This window comes from Salmo salar, chromosome ssa28, assembly GCF_905237065.1.
Source record: "Salmo salar chromosome ssa28, Ssal_v3.1, whole genome shotgun sequence".
Classification (NCBI taxonomy): Eukaryota; Metazoa; Chordata; class Actinopteri; order Salmoniformes; family Salmonidae; genus Salmo; species Salmo salar.
The window spans coordinates 20651456-20671367 of NC_059469.1; the positions used below are offsets into that span (position 1 = coordinate 20651456).

The 19912-nt window shown below is 44.9% G+C and overlaps 2 protein-coding genes across 10 annotated transcripts in view; both read left to right on the forward strand.

The window, feature by feature from the left end:
- Nucleotides 1-17378, forward strand: part of LOC106589681 (brefeldin A-inhibited guanine nucleotide-exchange protein 3) — a 48125-nt gene extending 30747 nt beyond the window's left edge. For 4 of the 9 annotated variants that reach the window (XM_014179941.2, XM_045710043.1, XM_014179933.2 and 1 more), the window contains 14 exons: nucleotides 32-177; nucleotides 567-746; nucleotides 824-965; nucleotides 1239-1370; nucleotides 1540-1643; nucleotides 1841-2114; nucleotides 2278-2454; nucleotides 2776-2890; nucleotides 2984-3086; nucleotides 7731-7862; nucleotides 8195-8325; nucleotides 8646-8654; nucleotides 9561-10806; nucleotides 12771-17378. In XM_014179941.2, coding sequence (XP_014035416.1) covers nucleotides 32-177; nucleotides 567-746; nucleotides 824-965; nucleotides 1239-1370; nucleotides 1540-1643; nucleotides 1841-2114; nucleotides 2278-2454; nucleotides 2776-2890; nucleotides 2984-3086; nucleotides 7731-7862; nucleotides 8195-8325; nucleotides 8646-8654; nucleotides 9561-10806; nucleotides 12771-12962 — 3083 coding nt within the window. In that variant the 3' untranslated portion in view covers nucleotides 12963-17378. The remainder of the gene's footprint in view (nucleotides 1-31; nucleotides 178-566; nucleotides 747-823; nucleotides 966-1238; nucleotides 1371-1539; nucleotides 1644-1840; nucleotides 2115-2277; nucleotides 2455-2775; nucleotides 2891-2983; nucleotides 3087-7730; nucleotides 7863-8194; nucleotides 8326-8645; nucleotides 8655-9560; nucleotides 10807-12770) is intronic. The other 5 variants (XM_014179934.2, XM_014179936.2, XM_014179939.2 and 2 more) reach the window with 5 other exon arrangements.
- A 71-nt stretch (nucleotides 17379-17449) lies between these two features.
- LOC106589671 (uncharacterized) lies at nucleotides 17450-19626 on the forward strand. The gene is made up of 2 exons (XM_014179927.2): nucleotides 17450-17959; nucleotides 18065-19626. The coding sequence occupies exons 1-2, from the start codon at nucleotides 17732-17734 to the stop codon at nucleotides 18740-18742; spliced, it is 906 nt and encodes a 301-aa protein (XP_014035402.1). The 5' UTR covers nucleotides 17450-17731; the 3' UTR covers nucleotides 18743-19626.
- Nucleotides 19627-19912: the final 286 nt, after the last annotated feature.

Here is a 19912-nt window from a genome sequence, read left to right on the forward strand (position 1 = left end):
AAGTCATCAATGTTGCCTGTGTGCCTTTTAGGAGAGGCCAAGTCCACCATGGACAGGCGTAGCGCTCTGCATCTGTTCCGGCTGGGGGAGGCCATGCTGCGGATCGTGAGGAATAAGACCAGACCCCTGCTGCACATGATGAGGGCCTGGAGCATAGTGGCACCGCACCTGGTGGAGGTATGAGCACAGGGAATGCGTCTCAACTGTGTAGCCTCCTTTGCTGATGTCCTCTCCTCCACGATCACTAATATGGTATAGCCTAATAGGTTCACCCTTCCTGCAGGTTATTTTAGGCCTATACCCACTGGGCACAGACATCAGTTCAACGTCTAGTTTTGATTTACGTTTGGCTGTGTTGTGAACTAACATGAAATCAACAAACATTTCACGTGGCCATTGGATTTAGTTTGGTGAGAAAATACGAAATTCCCTTAGTTTTCCAAGTTGATTCAATGTCATTAGATATATAATTCTTTTGCTGAAATGACATGGGAACAACGTTGATTCAACCAGTTTTTGCCCATTGGGCATTGTTCTCGTTACTGTTTCTCTCTGTCTCCTCCTAGGCTGCCTGCCACAAAGAGCGCCATGTATCCCAGAAGGCTGTGTCCTTCATCCATGATGTTCTGATGGAGGTGCTAACCAGCTGGGCAGAGCTTCCCCACTTCCACTTTAACGAGGCGCTCTTCAGACCCTTCGAGCACATCATGCAGCTGGAGCTGTGTGACGAGGACGTGCAGGACCAGGTGAGTTGTCCCACACACACACAACTCTTATAATTAGTTGACCCGGTAGTTAAAACGTCCTATTGTTTGTCCCTCAGGTGGTCACGTCCATAGGGGAGCTGGTAGAGATGTGTTCCCCTCAGATCCAGTCTGGCTGGAGACCTCTATTCAGTGCCCTGAGGACTGTGCATGGGAACAAACCAGACATGAAAGACTACCTGATAGGAGAATATTCCATGGGTATGTATGACAGGCAGCCTAGTCTTTGAGTTTGTTACATCTCATTGTTTCTATGTGTTATTGTATTCCCTAAGGTACTGCACGGCTACAGTATTTCTATTGTATTCACATACATTCTGTTTCTTTGGGTTGTCTGTAATGATGGCTTATGAGGGAGAGTCTCAGCAGGAGATCCTGTATGTTGGCACAGAGCCTCGTCTCCTCTCTTTAAGGAGATTCCTGTATATCACTGTTTTTTTATTGAGCTTCTATTCTGCTCCTTATGTAATGCAGGGAAGTCTCAGGCGCCTGTGTTTGATGTCTTTGAAGCGTTTATCAACACCGACAACATTCAGGTCTTCGCCAACGCAGCAACTGACTACATCATGTGCCTTATGAAGTTTGTCAAAGGTTTAGGTAAGTCAGGTAAATGAGATGATTACACCATTTATTTTTTCTTCTGCGGATGTGTAATACTATTGTCATGATCTTAACATTTTTAGGTAGAGACATTGAATGTTCATGTTATTTGGTAATAAATAATGGAAGTGATGACTCTGATTGCCATCAGTGAGTGTGTTGGCCTTGTTCCCAGGAGAAGTGGACTATAAGGAGATTGGGGACTGTGTCAATGCCACTGGCTACAGTTCTACAGACCTGTGCCTCCCTGCTCTGGACTACCTGAGGAAGTGCTCCCAGGTAGGAAAACACTGGCCCATGGGCGACCTTAGCTATTTTCAATGGGTGTCACACGAAAATGAGTCCTCTTATCAGACAGGCTTCCAGAAAAGTCTATTAAAATAGAAAAATAAAGGGTCACACAACCCCGCTAAAGGAAGACCTTTCCCATCTACGTTTAGTGTATCCACACTGTATGATGAGGTTTTCTTCTGCAGCTGCTTGCCAAAATCTACAAGATGCCTTCCAAGCCAGTGTTCCTGGGAGCCCGGCTGGCCAGCCTGCCCATGAGGGCCCAAGAGAAGTCTGTCAGCAGTGAGGATGGCATGGACTGTGTCCTGGCTGAGTTTGACGATGACACAGGCCTGATCCAGGTTTGGATCCTGCTGCTGGAGCAGCTGACTGCAGCGGTATCGAACTGCCCCCGGCAGCACCAGCCCCCCACCCTGGAACTGCTGTTTGAACTTCTCAGAGCGCTCACCAACTTGCCAGGTTAGAAGTGATACCATAACACCAAAGGACAGATCAGATTCAACACGCTCCACTAGAGTTTGGTTTACATGGTCTGGGTGATAATTTTATAAGATAAACATAGTCATTATGAATGTAGCCGACATGAAAACCAATCGTTGGTTATTTTTTTCCACCTCCATAGGACCGGGCTTTGCCATATTCTCTGTGATCCAGCTTCTTCTTCCTGTGATGTCACTTTGGCTCCAGCGTAGCCATGGCGACCATGCGTACTGGGACATAGCCGCAGCCAACTTCAAGCACGCCATTGGGTTGTGCTGTGAGTTGGTAGTGGAGCACATTCAAAGCTTCATCCACTCAGGTACAGTGGCCATGGAATGACCCCAGAGTGGCGGTCAAACATCGTGTACACTAAGCTGTCAGCAGAGATGGAAGTGCACTTAGGCAGTTAGACAAAATAGGTCTTTGTGAAACTTATGTAGCCCAAGGGCTGTGTGTATCCAGGGTCTCAGAGTAGGAGTGCTGATTTAGGATCAGTTTTGCCTTTTAGATCACATTGAACATTTTTACATGGGCAAGAATAACTTGATCCTGACTCCTATTCTGAGATGCCTGAATACAGACGGCCCCAGATCCTGGTTGTCCCTCTGTCCATATCCTTCATATCTCTGTGCTCCTGTAGATATTGGCTATGAGCATCTGATCAACCTGATGCTAAAGGACCTCTTCAAGCTGCTGGTGGCCTGTGTGGCTGAACCTGCTGAGACGATCTCTAGAGTGGGCTGCTCTTGCATCAGGTGACCATGCACTTGCTCTGTGCACGCTCACACACACACAGAATGTGTATGACTGAGCTGTAGGTGACAGGTGTTTGTCTCTTCCTGTGGCAGGTACGTGTTGGTGACGGTAGGGCCAGTCTTCACTGAGGAGATGTGGCGTCTGGCATGCTGTGCCCTGCAGGATGCCTTCTCTGCCACCCTGGAGCCTGTCAAGGTAAATACCTGGGCATTGCCATGGTTCTGACTAGAGGTAGTGCAGCTACAGTGAGGGGAAAAAAGTATTTGATCCCCTGTTGATTTTATACGTTTGCCCAATGACAAAGAAATGATCAGTCTATAATTGTAATGGTAGGTTTATTTGAACAGTGAGAGACAGAATAACAACAACAAAAATCCAGAAAAACGCATGTCATAAATGTTATAAATTGATTTGCATTTTAATGAGGGAAATAAATATTTGACCCCTCTGGAAAACATGACTTAGTACTTGGTGGCAAAACCCTTGTTGGCAATCACAGAGGTCAGACGTTTCTTGTAGTTGGCCACCAGGTTTGCACACATCTCAGGAGGGATTTTGTCCCACTCCTCTTTGCAGATCTTCTCCAAGTCATTAAGGTTTCGAGGCTGATGTTTGGCAACTCAAACCTTCAGCTCCCTCCACAGATTTTCTATGGGATTAAGGTCTGGAGACTGGCTAGGCCACTCCAGGACCGTAATGTGCTTCTTCTTGAGCCACTCCTTTGTTGCCTTGGCCATGTGTTTTGGGTCATTGTCATGCTGGAATACCCATCCACGACCCATTTTCAATGCCCTGGCTGAGGGAAGGAGGTTCTCACCCAAGATTTGACGGTACATGGCCCCGTCCATCGTCCCTTTGATGCGGTGAAGTTGTCCTGTCCCCTTAGCAGAAAAACACCCCAAAAGCGTAATGTTTCCACCTCCATGTTTGATGGTGGGGATGGTGTTCTTGGGGTCATAGGCAGCATTCCTCCTCCTCCAAACACGGCGAATTGAGTTGATGCCAAAGAGCTCCATTTTGGTCTCATCTGACCACAACACTTTCACCCAGTTGTCCTCTGAATCATTCAGATGTTCATTGGCAAACTTCAGACAGGCATGTATATGTGCTTTCTTGAGCAGGGGGACCTTGCGGGCGCTGCAGGATTTCAGTCCTTCACGGCGTAGTGTGTTACCAATTGTTTTCTTGGTGACTATGGTCCCAGCTGCCTTGAGATCATTGACAAGATCCTCCCGTGTAGTTCTGGGCTGATTCCTCACTGTTCTCATGATCATTGCAACTCCACAAGGTGAGATCTTGTATGGAGCCCCAGGCCGAGGGAGATTGACAGTTATTTTGTGTTTCTTCCATTTGCGAATAATTGCACCAATTGTTGTCACCTTCTCACCAAGCTGCTTGGCGATGGTCTTGTAGCCCATTCCAGCCTTGTGTAGGTCTACAATCTTGTCCCTGACATCCTTGGAGAGCTCTTTGGTCTTGGCCATGGTGGTGAGTTTGGAATCTGATTGATTGATTGCTTCTGTGGACAGGTGTCTTTTTATACAGGTAACAAGCTGAGATTAGGAACACTCCCTTTAAGAGTGTGCTCCTAATCTCAGCTCGTTACCTGTATAAAAGACACCTGGGAGCCAGAAATCTTTCTGATTGAGAGGGGGTCAAATACTTCTTTCCCTCATTAAAATGCAAATCAATTTATAACATTTTTGACATGTGTTTTTCTGGATTTTTGTTATTGTCTCTCACTGTTCAAATAAACCTACCATTAAAAGTATAGACTGATCATTTCTTTGTCAGTGGGCAAGCGTACAAAATCAGCAGGGGATCAAATACTTTTTTCCCTCACTGTACGACCGGAATTGACTTTTTCGTAGCAGGTTAGGATAATTCACGTGGCAGGTTAGGAAAAGGGTTAGGGTTACTGAAAATGCTGCTGAAAATGCTACTAACCTGCTACGAAAAGTAACTTCCGGTCATAGCTGTACTCCCTGTAGTAGAACACTACCTAGCTAACTAGCCCAATATTGGACTAAAGGAGCATAACGTTACTCCTTAGTCCAATGACATATATTTTCTGTTTAAAGGTCGAATTGGCTCTAGAAGTCAAAACAGAAGACAAATACTCCATCTAAATGTATACTGCTCAAAAAAATAAAGGGAACACTTAAACAACACAATGTAACTCCAAGTCAATCACACTTCTGTGAAATCAAACTGTCCACTTAGGAAGCAACACTGATTGACAATACATTTCACATGCTGTTGTGCAAATGGAATAGACAACAGGTGGAAATTATAGGCAATTCGCAAGACACCCCCAATAAAGGAGTGGTTCTGCAGGTGGGGACCACAGACCACTTCTCAGTTCCTATGCTTCCTGGCTGATGTTTTGGTCACTTTTGAATGCTGGCGGTGCTTTCACTCTAGTGGTAGCATGAGACGGAGTCTACAACCCACACAAGTGGCTCAGGTAGTGCAGCTCATCCAGGATGGCACATCAATGTGAGCTGTGGCAAGAAGGTTTGCTGTGTCTGTCAGTGTAGTGTCCAGAGCATGGAGGCGCTACCAGGAGACAGGCCAGTACATCAGGAGACGTGGAGGAGGCTGTAGGAGCGCAATAACCCAGCAGCAGGACAGCTACCTCTGCCTTTGTGCAAGGAGGAGCAGGAGAAGCACTGCCAGAGCCCTGCAAAATGACCTCCAGCAGGCCACAAATGTGCATGTGTCTGCTCAAACGGTCAGAAACAGACTCCATGAGGGTGGTATGAGGGCCCGACGTCCACACATGGGGGTTGTGCTTACAGCCCAACACCGTGCCGGACGTTTGGCATTTGCCATAGAACACCAAGATTGGCAAATTCGCCACTGGCGCCCTGTGCTCTTCACAGATGAAAGCAGGTTCACACTGAGCACGTGACAGAGTCTGGAGACACCGTGGAGAACGTTCTGCTGCCTGCAACATCCTCCAGCATGACCGGTTTGGCGGTGGGTCAGTCATGGTGTGGGGTGGCATTTCTTTGGGGGGCCGCACAGCCCTTCATGTGCTCGCCAGAGGTAGCCTGACTGCCATTAGGTACCGAGATGAGATCCTCAGACCCCTTGTGAGACCATATGCTGGTGCGGTTGGCCCTGGGTTCCTCCTAATGCAAGACAATGCTAGACCTCATGTGGCTGGAGTGTGTCAGCAGTTCCTGCAAGAGGAAGGCATTGATGCTATGGACTGGCCCGCCCGTTCCCCAGACCTGAATCCAATTGAGCACATCTGGGACATCATGTCTCGCTCCATCCACCAACGCCACGTTGCACCACAGACTGTCCAGGAGTTGGCGGATGCTTTAGTCCAGTTCTGGGAGGAGATCCCTCGGGAGACCATCCGCCACCACATCAGGAGCATGCCCAGGCGTTGTATGGAGGTCATACAGGCACGTGGAGGCCACACACTACTGAGCCTCATTTTGACTTGTTTTAAGGACATTACATCAAAGTTGGATCAGCCTGTAGTGTGGTTTTCCACTTTAATTTTGAGTGTGACTCCAAATCCAGACCTCCATGGGTTGATAAATTGGATTTCCATTGATGATTTTGATGTCAGCACATTCAACTATGTAAAGAAAAAAGTATTTAATAAGATTATTTCTTTCATTCAGATCTAGGATGTGTTTAAGTGTTCCCTTTATTTTTTTGAGCTGTGTGTGTGTGTGTGTGTGTGTGTGTGTATATATGTATATATGTTATTTATTTTTTTTATAAAAAAAAAAACAACATTTTTTTACCTTGTCATTATGGGATATTGTATGTAGATTGAGGAAATATATATTTTATACATTTTAGAATAAGGCTGTAATGTAACAATGTTGAAAAACTCAAGGGGTCTGAATACTTTACGAATGCACTGTACTTGTTTCACAGATATGATTTGATATTGAGATAAAAATGGCTGCATTGGGCCTTTAACCCATTTTGATTATGGCTGTGGTGTGTGGCAGCAGGTTAATGCATGTTTACATCTAGCCCCACTACATTCCTACAGTAGGTAGGCTGCTTTTAGAAGGATACGTCTCACTACAAGTATTTTTCTCAGTCACAATATGAGCACAATATGAGAGGACCAAATATAATCTTCTTTAAAGCTTAAAGCTGCAGCCTTTTAGAGAGAAAATAAAAAGCTTGTCTCTACTTGTACTGTAGTAGAAAGAGGGCTTAAATTCATGATGCATTACTACCAGACCTTAAATATAGTGACCTTGCAAGAGATTACTCTACTTAAGAATGCATTGTGTCTTCACTAACAGCATTGTTTTTCCAGACTGTCTTAAAATGTATAGTGGTAGACCCTATATGCACGCAGGCATAATGTATGGACAAGACCAACTTTCTCAGGCTTGTGCTTTTTTTGTGCTTCCTCCTCTGCATTGCTTGCTCTTTGGGGCTTTAAAGCACTTTGTGACAACTGTAAAAAAGGGCTTTATAAAATAGTCATAGTTGTTGTGAAAGGGTCATCTACATTCAGAACAGGTCATTAATTCCCTAGTAAAAGTAAATTTCCACTATAATTTAGATGTTTAGTTCCAGTAATGTATGTTGGAATTACTGTCATTCATTTATTTCTTTAGAGATAAAAAATAATCCTAGGTGTATGTATACTTTCACTGTCTCAACTGTTTGTATGATGTTCCATGTGTGTCTGCGAGAGTTGCAGTTGATCAGTTTGCTGTGTGTTCTAGATCCTGTTGATTGGATCACATTGTATGTATCCTTGTGCTCCAGACTGTATAGCTTCAGCATGCATGCCAGAGTGCCACACGGAACCTGTGTGTGTTTCTGTGTCTCTGTCTTGTGTAGAACCTGCTGGCGTGTTTCCGTAGTGGTTCAGACAGCTTCTCTGGGGACGCCTGTGAGGTTAAGGTGGCCGCCCCGTCCCACTCCCCCTCTGCTGAGGCAGAGTACTGGAGAATCAGAGCCATGGCCCAGCAGGTGACCCTCCACCACCGCACACTCATTTACTCAATCGGAAATCACCTTTAAATTTCAATCGCCCTATTGCACGGCTCTTCTGCGGTCCGGATTGAATCTAGGCCTAGGCTACATGCATGTTGATGTGAAATGACGTATACCTGTGTGGCTGTCCACAGTCCGACCTGTGTCAAATACTACTATTCATCAATCTATCTGTTATTAGACAACATTTCAAACCTCTTTGTATTAAGTCTCAAATCTTCTATGTAGACAGTACATTTCATAATTCATGTATGTTGTTCAGTATGACTAGTTGTTGAACATGTCTCCTATCTTCCTCCTGTCTTTAGGTGTTTATGCTGGACACCCAGTGCTCCCCTAAAACCCCCAATAACAAAGAAGGCTTTGAGCATGCCCAGTCCTGTGTGCTCATCATAGAGCTCCCATCAGACCAGCAATCCAATGGTCACACTCAGAAAAGGTTGGCAATGTTTAATCACATAGCTGGTGTGGTGGCTTTTATCAGTGGACCAGATTTACAAGTAGTGCAAACACTTTGGAAATCTGGCCCATTGTGTGAAGTTTGTATAATGTGTGTTCAACCTGTCGTGTACAGTACATCGTCAACTTTGAATCATTGCTCTATTCTAATCTATTCACTATCTATATAAAGTGTGTTACAGTTTATGTCTGGGTTCATAGCCCGTTCTCAGAATGTAGTTTTCGATGTGCAGTATATTCTGAGACTCATTCCATCTCCTTATGTGCTGATTTCTCTATCTTGTGCTGGACTTACAACAGAAAAATTGGGTAAGAGCACTTCGATGACACCCATACCATGATTCTGGTTTACTGTGAGCAGCATTTACACCCACCTGTCTGTGTTCATTATTTACATTTTTCCTTTCCTTTCCATTCATTGTCATGGACCATATTATGTCATGTCAACATCTGTTATCAGATGACATAAGCTACCGTGCAGATGATGAAGACTTTGTCTTATCCACCATGCGTAGATATGAAATCCTTTCCCTTTTATAAAATAAGAAAATTCCCAGAGACCTCTGATACAGTATTATTATTTTGATCAAGCTCTTTGGGATTACAATGTGGTTTTATTAAATCTGCTTTTGACTTTCAGTTAAGGACCTTTTCTTTAATGCTGCTTATCAGAAACCTCATATGATGCCCAGAAGGATGGAGAAATTGATGTCTGAGATTTAAAGCTAGAGTCCTTAATTGAAACAATAGCAAATCTGTCACTCCGCCTTTGTTTCGGTAAACAGCTGAGGGATGGGGCTGGAGAAATGTAACCACTCTCAAATTCATAAAAAGCGCTATGGATGCAAGGACTGACCATCAATGATATCAAAATTATAGTTTTAACCATGTTTTGAGGCTACTGTTTGCTTACATTTTTATTGTTTACAAACAACCAAGCTTATATTTTTTGGGTTCTGATGGGGTATGACAGTTGAACTAAGCTCATGACATTATATTCTTCAACAATCAATGAGTACATATCATTCATTTATAAATCCAAAAATGGATGTAGCAACTAAGGATTGTAGCTTTAAAAGCAGTGTGTCATAAAACTTTAAAGATTAAATCCCATTTCGTTGTTGCATGTTTCTGACAGACAAACCAAATATCTGTAAAATAGGAATCTATTTACATAAATGGTTTCAATAACCTTTTTCTCCATCTGATCTATAGGATTCCTTTCAGAACTATAGTGGTTAGCTTACTCTCTCACCAAGTGTTGCTCCAGAACCTGTATGACATTCTGCTGGAGGAGTTTGTTAAGCACCCTGGTGATGCTGAGACCCAGGAGAAGACCACCCCAGTATCTGATCCTAGACCATCTGGTTTCCTGCGCTACATCTCCATGCAGAACCTGGCCATCATCTTCGACCTGCTGCTGGACTCCTACCGCACAGCCCGAGACTTTGATACGCGCCCGGGCCTCAAGTACCTGCTGATGAAGGTGTCTGGGGTGTGTGGCGCTGCCAACCTGTACCGCCAGTCTGCCATGAGCTTCAACATCTACTTCCAGGCCCTGCTGTGTGCCACGCTCACCAACCAAGAGAGCATCACTGCTGAGCTGGTGAAGAAGATCCTTTACGAGGAGGACGAGGGCAGCTCCGACTCCTCCCAGCAGTGCTCCTCCGAGGACGAGGACATCTTCGAGGAGACGGCTCAGGTGAGTCCCCCGCGGGGGAAGGAGAAGCGCCAGTGGAGGGCCACTATCCCTTCGCTCAGCATCCAGCCGGTCAGCAGCGCAGACTGGGCCTGGCTGGTCAAGCGGCTGCACAAGCTCTGCATGGACCTCTGCAACAACTACATCCAGATGCACCTGGACCAGGAGAACCTGGTGGACGAGGCAGTGCCCGTCTTCCGGGGGGACCCACTCTTCTTCCTGCCCTTCTTCCCCTCCACCCCCGAGACTCCCACTCCCTCCACGGGAGGCCTGTCCGGCCGGGGAACACCCTCAGATGACAGCGTGCACTCCCACCTGGCAGAGACGCCGTCAGAGGACACCCACAGCCCTACTGCTGGCTACTGCATGGACAGCCTGCCACACCTGAGAGGGGAGAGGAGAGACCCAGCGGGCCGCAAGAAGGAGTGGTGGGAGAGTGCTGGGAACAAGCTATACACCATCGCCACCGACAAGACCATCACCAAGCTGATGATGGAGTACAAGAAGAGAAAGCAGCAGCACAACCATACCACCTTCGTGAAGGAGACCAAGGGGGGAGAGAACAGGGGCGAGGCAGGGACGATGAGGGGCCCAGAGTCCTCCAACCCACAGAGGCCCCAGCAGCTGGTGGACCCGGGGCCCATGAGACACTCGTTCAGTGCCGGGCCAGAGGTGCTGAGGCAGGAGAAGATCAGACCCCGCTCCGGTTCTACAGCCAGCTCCCACAGCGTCTCCATTAGAGACTCAGAGGCTCAGATACAGGTAGGACTGCAGGGGAAACATGACCAGATACAGGTGGGTAGGACTGCAGGGGAAACATGACCAGATACAGGTGGGTAGGACTGCAGGGGAAACATGACCAGATACAGGTGGGTAGGACTGCAGGGGAAACATGACCAGATACAGGTGGGTAGGACTGCAGGGGAAACATGGCCAGATACAGGTGGGTAGGACTGCAGGGGAAACATGGCCAGATACAGGTGGGTAGGACTGCAGGGGAAACATGACCAGATACAGGTGGGTAGGACTGCAGGGGAAACATGACCAGATACAGGTGGGTAGGACTGCAGGGGAAACATGGCCAGATACAGGTGGGTAGGACTGCAGGGGAAACATGACCAGATACAGGTGGGTAGGACTGCAGGGGAAACATGACCAGATACAGGTGGGTAGGACTGCAGGGGAAACATGACCAGATACAGGTGGGTAGGACTGCAGGGGAAACATGACCAGATACAGGTGGGTAGGACTGCAGGGGAAACATGGCCAGATACAGGTGGGTAGGACTGCAGGGGAAACATGACCAGATACAGGTGGGTAGGACTGCAGGGGAAACATGGCCAGATACAGGTGGGTAGGACTGCAGGGGAAACATGACCAGATACAGGTGGGTAGGACTGCAGGGGAAACATGACCAGATACAGGTGGGTGGGACCGCACGCAGGGGAAACATGGCCAGATACAGGTGGGTGGGACCGCACGCAGGGGAAACATGACCAGATACAGGTGGGTGAGGCCGCACGCAGGGGAAACATGACCAGATACAGGTGGGTGAGGCCGCACGCAGGGGAAACATGACCAGATACAGGTGGGTGGGACCGCACGCAGGGGAAACATGGCCAGATACAGGTGGGTGGGACCGCACGCAGGGGAAACATGGCCAGATACAGGTGGGTGGGACCGCACGCAGGGGAAACATGGCCAGATACAGGTGGGTGAGGCCGCACGCAGGGGAAACATGACCAGATACAGGTGGGTGAGGCCGCACGCAGGGGAAACATGGCCAGATACAGGTGGGTGAGGCCGCACGCAGGGGAAACATGACCAGATACAGGTGGGTGGGACCGCACGCAGGGGAAACATGGCCAGATACAGGTGGGTAGGACCGCACGCAGGGGAAACATGGCCAGATACAGGTGGGTAGGACCGCACGCAGGGGAATCATGGCCAGATACAGGTGGGTGGGACCGCACGCAGGGGAAACATGGCCAGATACAGGTGGGTAGGACCGCACGCAGGGGAAACATGGCCAGATACAGGTGGGTGGGACCGCACGCAGGGGAAACATGACCAGATACAGGTGGGTGGGACCGCACGCAGGGGAAACATGACCAGATACAGGTGGGTGGGACCGCACGCAGGGGAAACATGGCCAGATACAGGTGGGTGAGGCCGCACGCAGGGGAAACATGACCAGATACAGGTGGGTGAGGCCGCACGCAGGGGAAACATGACCAGATACAGGTGGGTGAGGCCGCACGCAGGGGAAACATGGCCAGATACAGGTGGGTGAGGCCGCACGCAGGGGAAACATGGCCAGATACAGGTGGGTGGGACCGCACGCAGGGGAAACATGACCAGATACAGGTGGGTGGGACCGCACGCAGGGGAAACATGGCCAGATACAGGTGGGTGGGACCGCACGCAGGGGAAACATGGCCAGATACAGGTGGGTGAGGCCGCACGCAGGGGAAACATGGCCAGATACAGGTGGGTGGGACCGCACGCAGGGGAAACATGACCAGATACAGGTGGGTGAGGCCGCACGCAGGGGAAACATGGCCAGATACAGGTCCAGTTCTCTTTTCATGATTGGATAAACACTTGCACGCAAGTGTAAGCGCAAAACTCTATCCTCTTTCTCTTTTCTCGTTCTCTTTATTTTGTTCTCTCTTGTTCCCTCGTTCTCTCTCTGCCTCTGTCTCGCTCTCTCTCTCTCTCTCTAGGCATGGACTAACATGGTTCTGACCATCCTGACTCAGATCCAGCTCCTTCCAGACCCTACCTTCGTGGCCCTGCAGCCCGCCGTGTTCCCCTGCATTAGTCAGCTGACCTGTCACGTGACTGACCTCCGTGTGCGCCAGGCAGTGCGAGAGTGGCTGAGTCGCGTAGGAAGAATGTATGACATCACTATGTGAGGAGCAGCTGCATTCCTTACAGTGTTTGTAAAGGGGAGATTCAAAGGCTCAGCCAATGAGAATCTGCATTGCCACTTTTAGCCGCATTCAGTTTGATTGTAATTTACAGGAAGTCATTCAGTTTGATTGTAATTTACAGGAAGTCATGCAGTTCATCTTTGCTAGGTTTTGCTTTAACGCTGTCACTCCTGAATGAAATGGAAGTTAGCTTTTTACCAAAAATAGAATCGTCGTGTCTTTAAATTAGCTGACATAGCTATTTATTGTAGACCCCAATTTATGTTTACTACATATTATTTATATAAATTCTTTACAACTGCAAATATGCTATTATATTAAGAATATATTTTTGTTGATTTATATTTGTGATTTGACCATGGAATAACTGTATATAAATCAGATATTGTGCCATATGAAGATATTGGTTCCAGTTAGCTTTACACATTTCAGTAGTAAATTGGTGTACTGCACTCTGACAAGATTCACATCTATAAATCAGGCAAAATGATTTACCAAGCCCAGGCCCCTCTCAGTGAAATGGATGATATACTCTTTAGTATTAATTAACATTAACACATTTTGTTTAAGAGAGGAGATGAGATGCCTTGATGACACCAGCCAGTCACAAGCCCTTGATGAAAGTGACCCAGTCCCCTCTAGGTAAACAGACCACGTGACCCTAATCCAGTGATGCAGAGGTAAAAAAAAATAAACTCTAATTGGCTGTCGCAGTGAAAAAAAGTATGGCTCCCTATACTTTCGGAGAAAAAAAAATCTGCAGAAGGTAGGTAAACTGTTGGGCCCAAAATATTTTACTTGCGTTTACCCTCCACTACACCACTGCCCTAATCCATCCATTCTTTAACTTAGACACATGACAGAAATACACCCTTACTATTATCTAAGCATGCCTGAGACCTCACCATATAGGTCAATGAGTCTTACTCATCAATGTCCAATGAAATCAGAGAGCAAATCCCCACATGCTGATCCTCATTGAAAGCGCTGTTGATAAACAACCCAACAAATACTGTAAGGCAGGATTAGGTTTCGTTCATATACCCTCAAACCTCAACAACAGTTTGGGTTGGAGCCATGCTCAGACCTGGCCTGTCTAGAAACGGTCATCCTTAGATAATGTCAGACCCAAACATGATGATTCTCCAATCGCTACGCCTTTCCCTGACCATACCCGGACTCCTCGCCAGCCCCTCTATAGGAAATGTCGGAATTGCTATCATGTTGTCCCTCTGATCTCTCTGACCCTGCTCTAATAGCTGACATCTGCTTGGGTATTAATGAAAAGGGACAGATGATTGAACACTCAGTACATGTATCACTATAAAATATGTTCCCCATTGCTGTTTGTGTAAATTTGAGCAGTCAAATTGTACCCACCCACACAATTTTGTCTAGGATTTTAGTAACTTTAGTGGACTATTTATTAGTAGATATAATATGCACCTGCCCTCAAAACATGTTCCCTTGAGAATCTCATGTACATTTGTTCCCTAATGTTTTGATACAGTTGACATTTTCATGCTGTCCTCCAAAGATTAGTTGAATCTCTGGTAGTAAATGTCTGCGCTTTAAAAGGTATTAAAAATAAATATAACTTATTAGGTTTTCTTACCTATTGTACTCTAAAATAGGCAAGAATAGAAAAAACTGATCAGATAAATTATTAATTAAGTTGGCCAAATGCATTTGTGAATATAGTACATTTTTATATGGAAGCACTCTCAAGCTCATTATAGTAACACACTTTTACAATGAATCAAGATGATTTCATATAGAAAACTGAAAAATAAGTACATTTAAATGTAGATATCTAGAAAGTAACATGTTATGATGTTAGAATTATGTCATGAGAGTTAATGTAATATTTTACTATTGAAAAGTTTAGTAATTGCTTTCATTGCATAATTTGTTGAGCGTATTCTCATCTGGTCAGTACTGGGGGTAGAATTTTCAGTGTCAAGTTTACTTATTACAGTGCTTTATAGTGTATTTTCTTCTGACTGCCTGGGACAGTTTTTTGCATACATACAGTTTATTGTAGAATGTACCTTTTTGTTTACTGTCTTAATGTAACGATCAACTTTGGGAGGTGAAAATGACTGTACAATGACCAAAGACCTGCCCACTGTATGTGTCTAGGGGCTCTATTCAATCTGGATGGCTGAAGCATTACAGATTGGGTGATTTAGAAATGTAAAGGTCATTTCCGATTGAGCTGACATACAGCGTTTACCTTGAATACAGTCTCCACTGATGCAGGAATATTGCTGTTAAAATTTAAAGTCACGCCAGCCTGGACTCAGGGGTATCATAGTAAATGTAAATTTGTATGGTATGTATTAATTTGTGGAAGCCCATCATCCATTTCATATATGTTACAAATTACAATTCGTATGATGTGTTATGAATTGCAATTCATACAATGTAACAAATTTGCAATATGTATGATATGTTACGAATTCCAATTTGTTGCGGTTAAATTTAGCTAGCTGGCTAACGTTAAGGTAGGGTTGGGGTTAGGGAAAGGGTTAGCTAACATGCTAAGTATTTGCAAAGTAGCTGAAAAAAATAGTAGTTGCTAAATGCAAAAGTTGTCGATGAGATTTGAACACGCAACCTTTGGGTTGCTATACGTTTGCGTTATATTACAACCAAACATCCTCCTTTTGTTTTTGCCTTAGGCAACCTTCTGTCTTATGTAACCATACCAAACGAAACATACCAACTAATTTGAGTTTTCCTGAAATTTACATTTCTTATGTTACGTATAGTCTGAGCCCATGCTCATCATGCTGTAAAGCTGAACTTTAGCAATAAAGATTGAATGGAGCCCTTGATGTAAGCTGCTGATGATTATTAAGTTCCATTCGTTCGTATACTTTTACAGCATCATCTCTCTGGAAATTAGGCTGAGCATGCAGCTTGTGAATGTGTTATATAGAGGCACTATCTTCTAACTGTTGATCCTTTCCAAGAAACGTCTCATCTGCCATAGCTTCCTATCTGCTGATTGAGGATGAAAAGGGAGCAGGACCCAGAGAGAGTGCGTAGGCATATAAGCGGCTTTGGGAGAGAAACCATCGACTATTCCTTATTGTCTGAGTTGCACATTTGTGGGTAGATTGTGACCCAAATGTTTGTTCAAAGTGATCAGTTTATGGGATGATGGACGTTGATATTAAAAACAATGGAGTGTTTGTGTATCTAACCGTCCTAGACTGTGGAAATATCATTGCTTCCTATAACACATTTTTACTCCCCTGCCCCAAACTGTGTTGATGCATTTATTTGAAACCATCAATAGTCCAATTCCATATGTTCTGCAGTGTGGGAGCACATTACTTTATGGCGCATGAATACTGTATGATCAGGATTAACAAAATATTCAAGGCAATTCCTTTGGAGCAATTAAACAATATTTGAGAAAAATTAGAACATCTTTTGGAACCCATAAGTATGATCCCATGAGATGGCAATTGTTTTCAACACAGTTCAATGTGTTTTGTTTTATAACCAAAAGCACATGATTCAATTAAAATCACTTGACATCAATGGTATTATTATACCTTTATTTCGAACAAGGAACACAGACTGAGACCAAGGTCTCTTTTACAGCTGGGGCCTGAGGCTAAAGGTGTATTGTGTAATGCTTAATTTAAGGCAATTTGAGTGAGAAAGTGTTCTAAAATGTAGAAAGGAATGTGTGGAGCATGCCTGAAGGTTTCTGTAATGTTTTCATGCACTAAGACAACTGTTTTGTTAACAGATTAATTCTGCCATCTTAAGTGTTTGGCCAAACGAAATTTAATTAAATGATTACAAACATTTGGTTAATATTGATATATGTTTTATGAACATTTTACGGTTCTGCAACTAAGTGTACATATACTGTCAAACTTCTGCCAGTTTGTAAGTTCTGTACATTTTCCTCTGAATGACTATGGTCGGTATTATGGATGAACTGAATGGCACAAGCCTGGCAGGAAGAATGTCTTGCTTAGGGCTCTATTCAATCCCTATTGTGGAAGTTCTGTGTTACAGCATGAAATTTAAAGGCAACGTTTCAGCGTTAGTGGAGACTGCGTTCATGGTAAACGCTGCATATGTCGGCTCAATCAGGAATTACATTACCTTTTTAAATATCTATCACACAATCTGTAATTCTTCAATGACAGATTTAATAGAGCCCTAAGAGGGCCAGTATTGTCACCGTGAATTTTAAAAGCTTTTTTCTGCCTTTGATAAAGTAACTATTATAATGCTTGTGTTTTTCTCTGGCTGGACTCCCTTGCTGATGTAATTTGTCTTCAGATTGTATGTATTCATGTTTGTATTCATACTCAGTATATTTCAAAGCGCTTTTATGTTGTGTTGTAGAATAAACAAACAAATCGATTACTGAATTTGATTATTTATTTTATACAATTGATATTGGTCTCAATATGTAACTCTCTTCATCTAAGAGGGGTTCTTCAGAACCTTTTCTCAAAACAGTGTTTGTGGGTGAAAGGGTTTTACCGGGTTCTCCGACAGGGACAAGCCAGAAAAACTTGTTTTTTTTCTAAGAGTGCATTTCCCCACTCCATAAATCTGCCTCACTCGCCACATCAGTTGACAAACCAGCCACGTAACCATTTATTTACAATGTAGGCCAAATGTGGAGCTGCTGTGAGTAAATCCAAAGAGATTGGAGAAGCCTGGCTGTGATTGGACACTGTTACGTCCTCACTGATCTCTTAGCTGGACCCATGCTTGTCATGCCCTCATTTGTAAGTATTGTACACCCTGACACAAGAGTGATAATCGCTCTGATTGTTGCTCCACTCTGCACTCCAAGCCCAGGCTTTCAGCCCAGCATCATGCGGATGTTACTCGATAGCGGTTGGATAAAGTTCGGGCCAGCGGGCAGAGATAGCCTTGACTGGGTCCCTGGGTCTGGGCCGTCGCCGCTCCCCTCTCTCGACAAACATGCTCAGGTGAGTTGATCAACAGGGTGCACATTAAACAAAATGGATGAGATGTTTAACAGTATGTGAAATAGAAGTAACTAGTGTTGTTCACACCTTTTACTCTATCGTCAGGGTGACCACTGGAATGAGTTGACCCCCAGTGAGGACATCATGAGCAAAGAGGACATCATGAGCAAAGAGTTCATCCTTTATGTTGTCGTAGCAACAACCTCGCTCCTTTTCATCAGTCTCGTTGGCTTCCTGGTCTACAGGAGATGCTCTACCAGCAAATTGGCTCTGACCAATGTCATCACCCTGGACCTGGAGGAGCTCCAAGATCTGCAGGACCTCCAGGACCCAGAGAGCAGCACTGACTTCCTGTCCTCACTGGCTTTGCACAGAGACCAGATCCCCAGCTGCAGCTCTGAGACAGACATGTCGGACGGAGTCTTCCTCATGGTCTACCTGCCAACACCCTATGAGGAGACCCTCACTAAGTTAGCCCGGGCTGCTAGCATCCGAAGCTCCAGAGGTGTGGATCGATCTGCTAGTGTCCGGAGCTCCAGAGGTGTTGATCAAGCTGAAGGCACTAGAACCTCCAGAGGTTTGAATCGAGCTGCCACTGTCAGAAACTCGAGAGATGTGGATCCCCCTAAGATAGATCGATCTGCCTCCGTCAGAAGCTCCAGAGGTGCGGATCGAGCTGCATGCATCAATGGCGCCAAAGGCGTCGATCCACCTGCTGGTCAAGGGAGAACAGATGTAACCCGGACAGATGGAGACCCAGTGAAGGAACACTCCACGGACTAAGGGCAGGATTCAATCGGATAGCTCCTTTCTGATAATGCACCATTTTAAGCAAATGTTAACGCGGTCATGGATATCGCATTCAATGCAGATCTTCCACGGTCCGGATTGAATCCTGGCCAATATCAAAATAACAATATTTGTTTGTGAGAGGACGAAGGAGCATGCATCTCTGGATCTTCATTCCTTCATTTCTTGCTGCCAGGAGCTGAAACCATAGAGCAGCTTCTCTTTGTGATTGTAAAATGTACCTTTGTAGCCTGGTGGAACAGTCTGTTTGTGCTCTTGCTAACTCCTCTCTGTATTCCTTCATTGTCATACTAAACATGTATGGCATGACCGAAGAGTTGGCAACAGCACATACAGTACGAAACCAGGGTTTCTCCTAGGCTATGTGTCGTACAGCATATTGTGCAGTTTTTCATGATATAGTGTTAAGCAATGCATGGAGGTCACTGGTCAGAATTCGTCAGAATAAGCCGATCAAGATGGTACTGTTACTGAGCGTTTCATACTGTTTAACGCCTGTCTGAGGAGCTTTTGATAGTTGCACAACTGTCTATAAAGCTATTTCTTCTGTCATCTGGTCATGTTTTAAAAAGGAAAGAACATATCTTGTTATTCTTATAGTTTTATTATTCATATATCATTATTATAAAACTCTTATTTCTAATGTAATTACTCCCTTCCTGGACTGCACATAGTAAGCTGTATAGCTATAAAAAATATATATAATAATCATGATCAAGGAAAATGAAATACCAAATGTAAATATGAGTGGTCTATTGTAGATATTTCTTTAAATATTTTTCATTAACTGAAGAAGTGATATTTGATAGTCCAAATATGTATCATGTACAATTAATTGTAAACACATTAAAGTCTATTTTGACATCTAATATTGTTTTTGCGTCTTAATGTATTATTCCACAAATAAATACTTATTTAAACAGTTCACTGGCTGGCTGCTGCAGACTGACATTTACCGACCGTTGGGACAAACTATCCACAAGTTGCTTAGTAAGCTGGATGTAATATTGGATGATGGCCCTCGACAATGCTGCACACTTTGAGAAGAACAAGGCCATCTGAGAGGCCCATTATGTGGCAGCACAGGGCCAATGCAGGGTAGAGGCAGATAATATGAACTTACATTGTTATACCTTTGCTATG

Coding starts and splice junctions, on each gene's coding strand:
- LOC106589671 (XM_014179927.2), top strand. CDS start 17,732: ATGCTTGTCATGCCCTCATTTGTAAGTATTGTACACCCTGACACAAGA. Junction 17,960..18,064: donor CTCTCGACAAACATGCTCAG/GTGAGTTGATCA, acceptor CTCTATCGTCAG/GGTGACCACTGGAATGAGTT.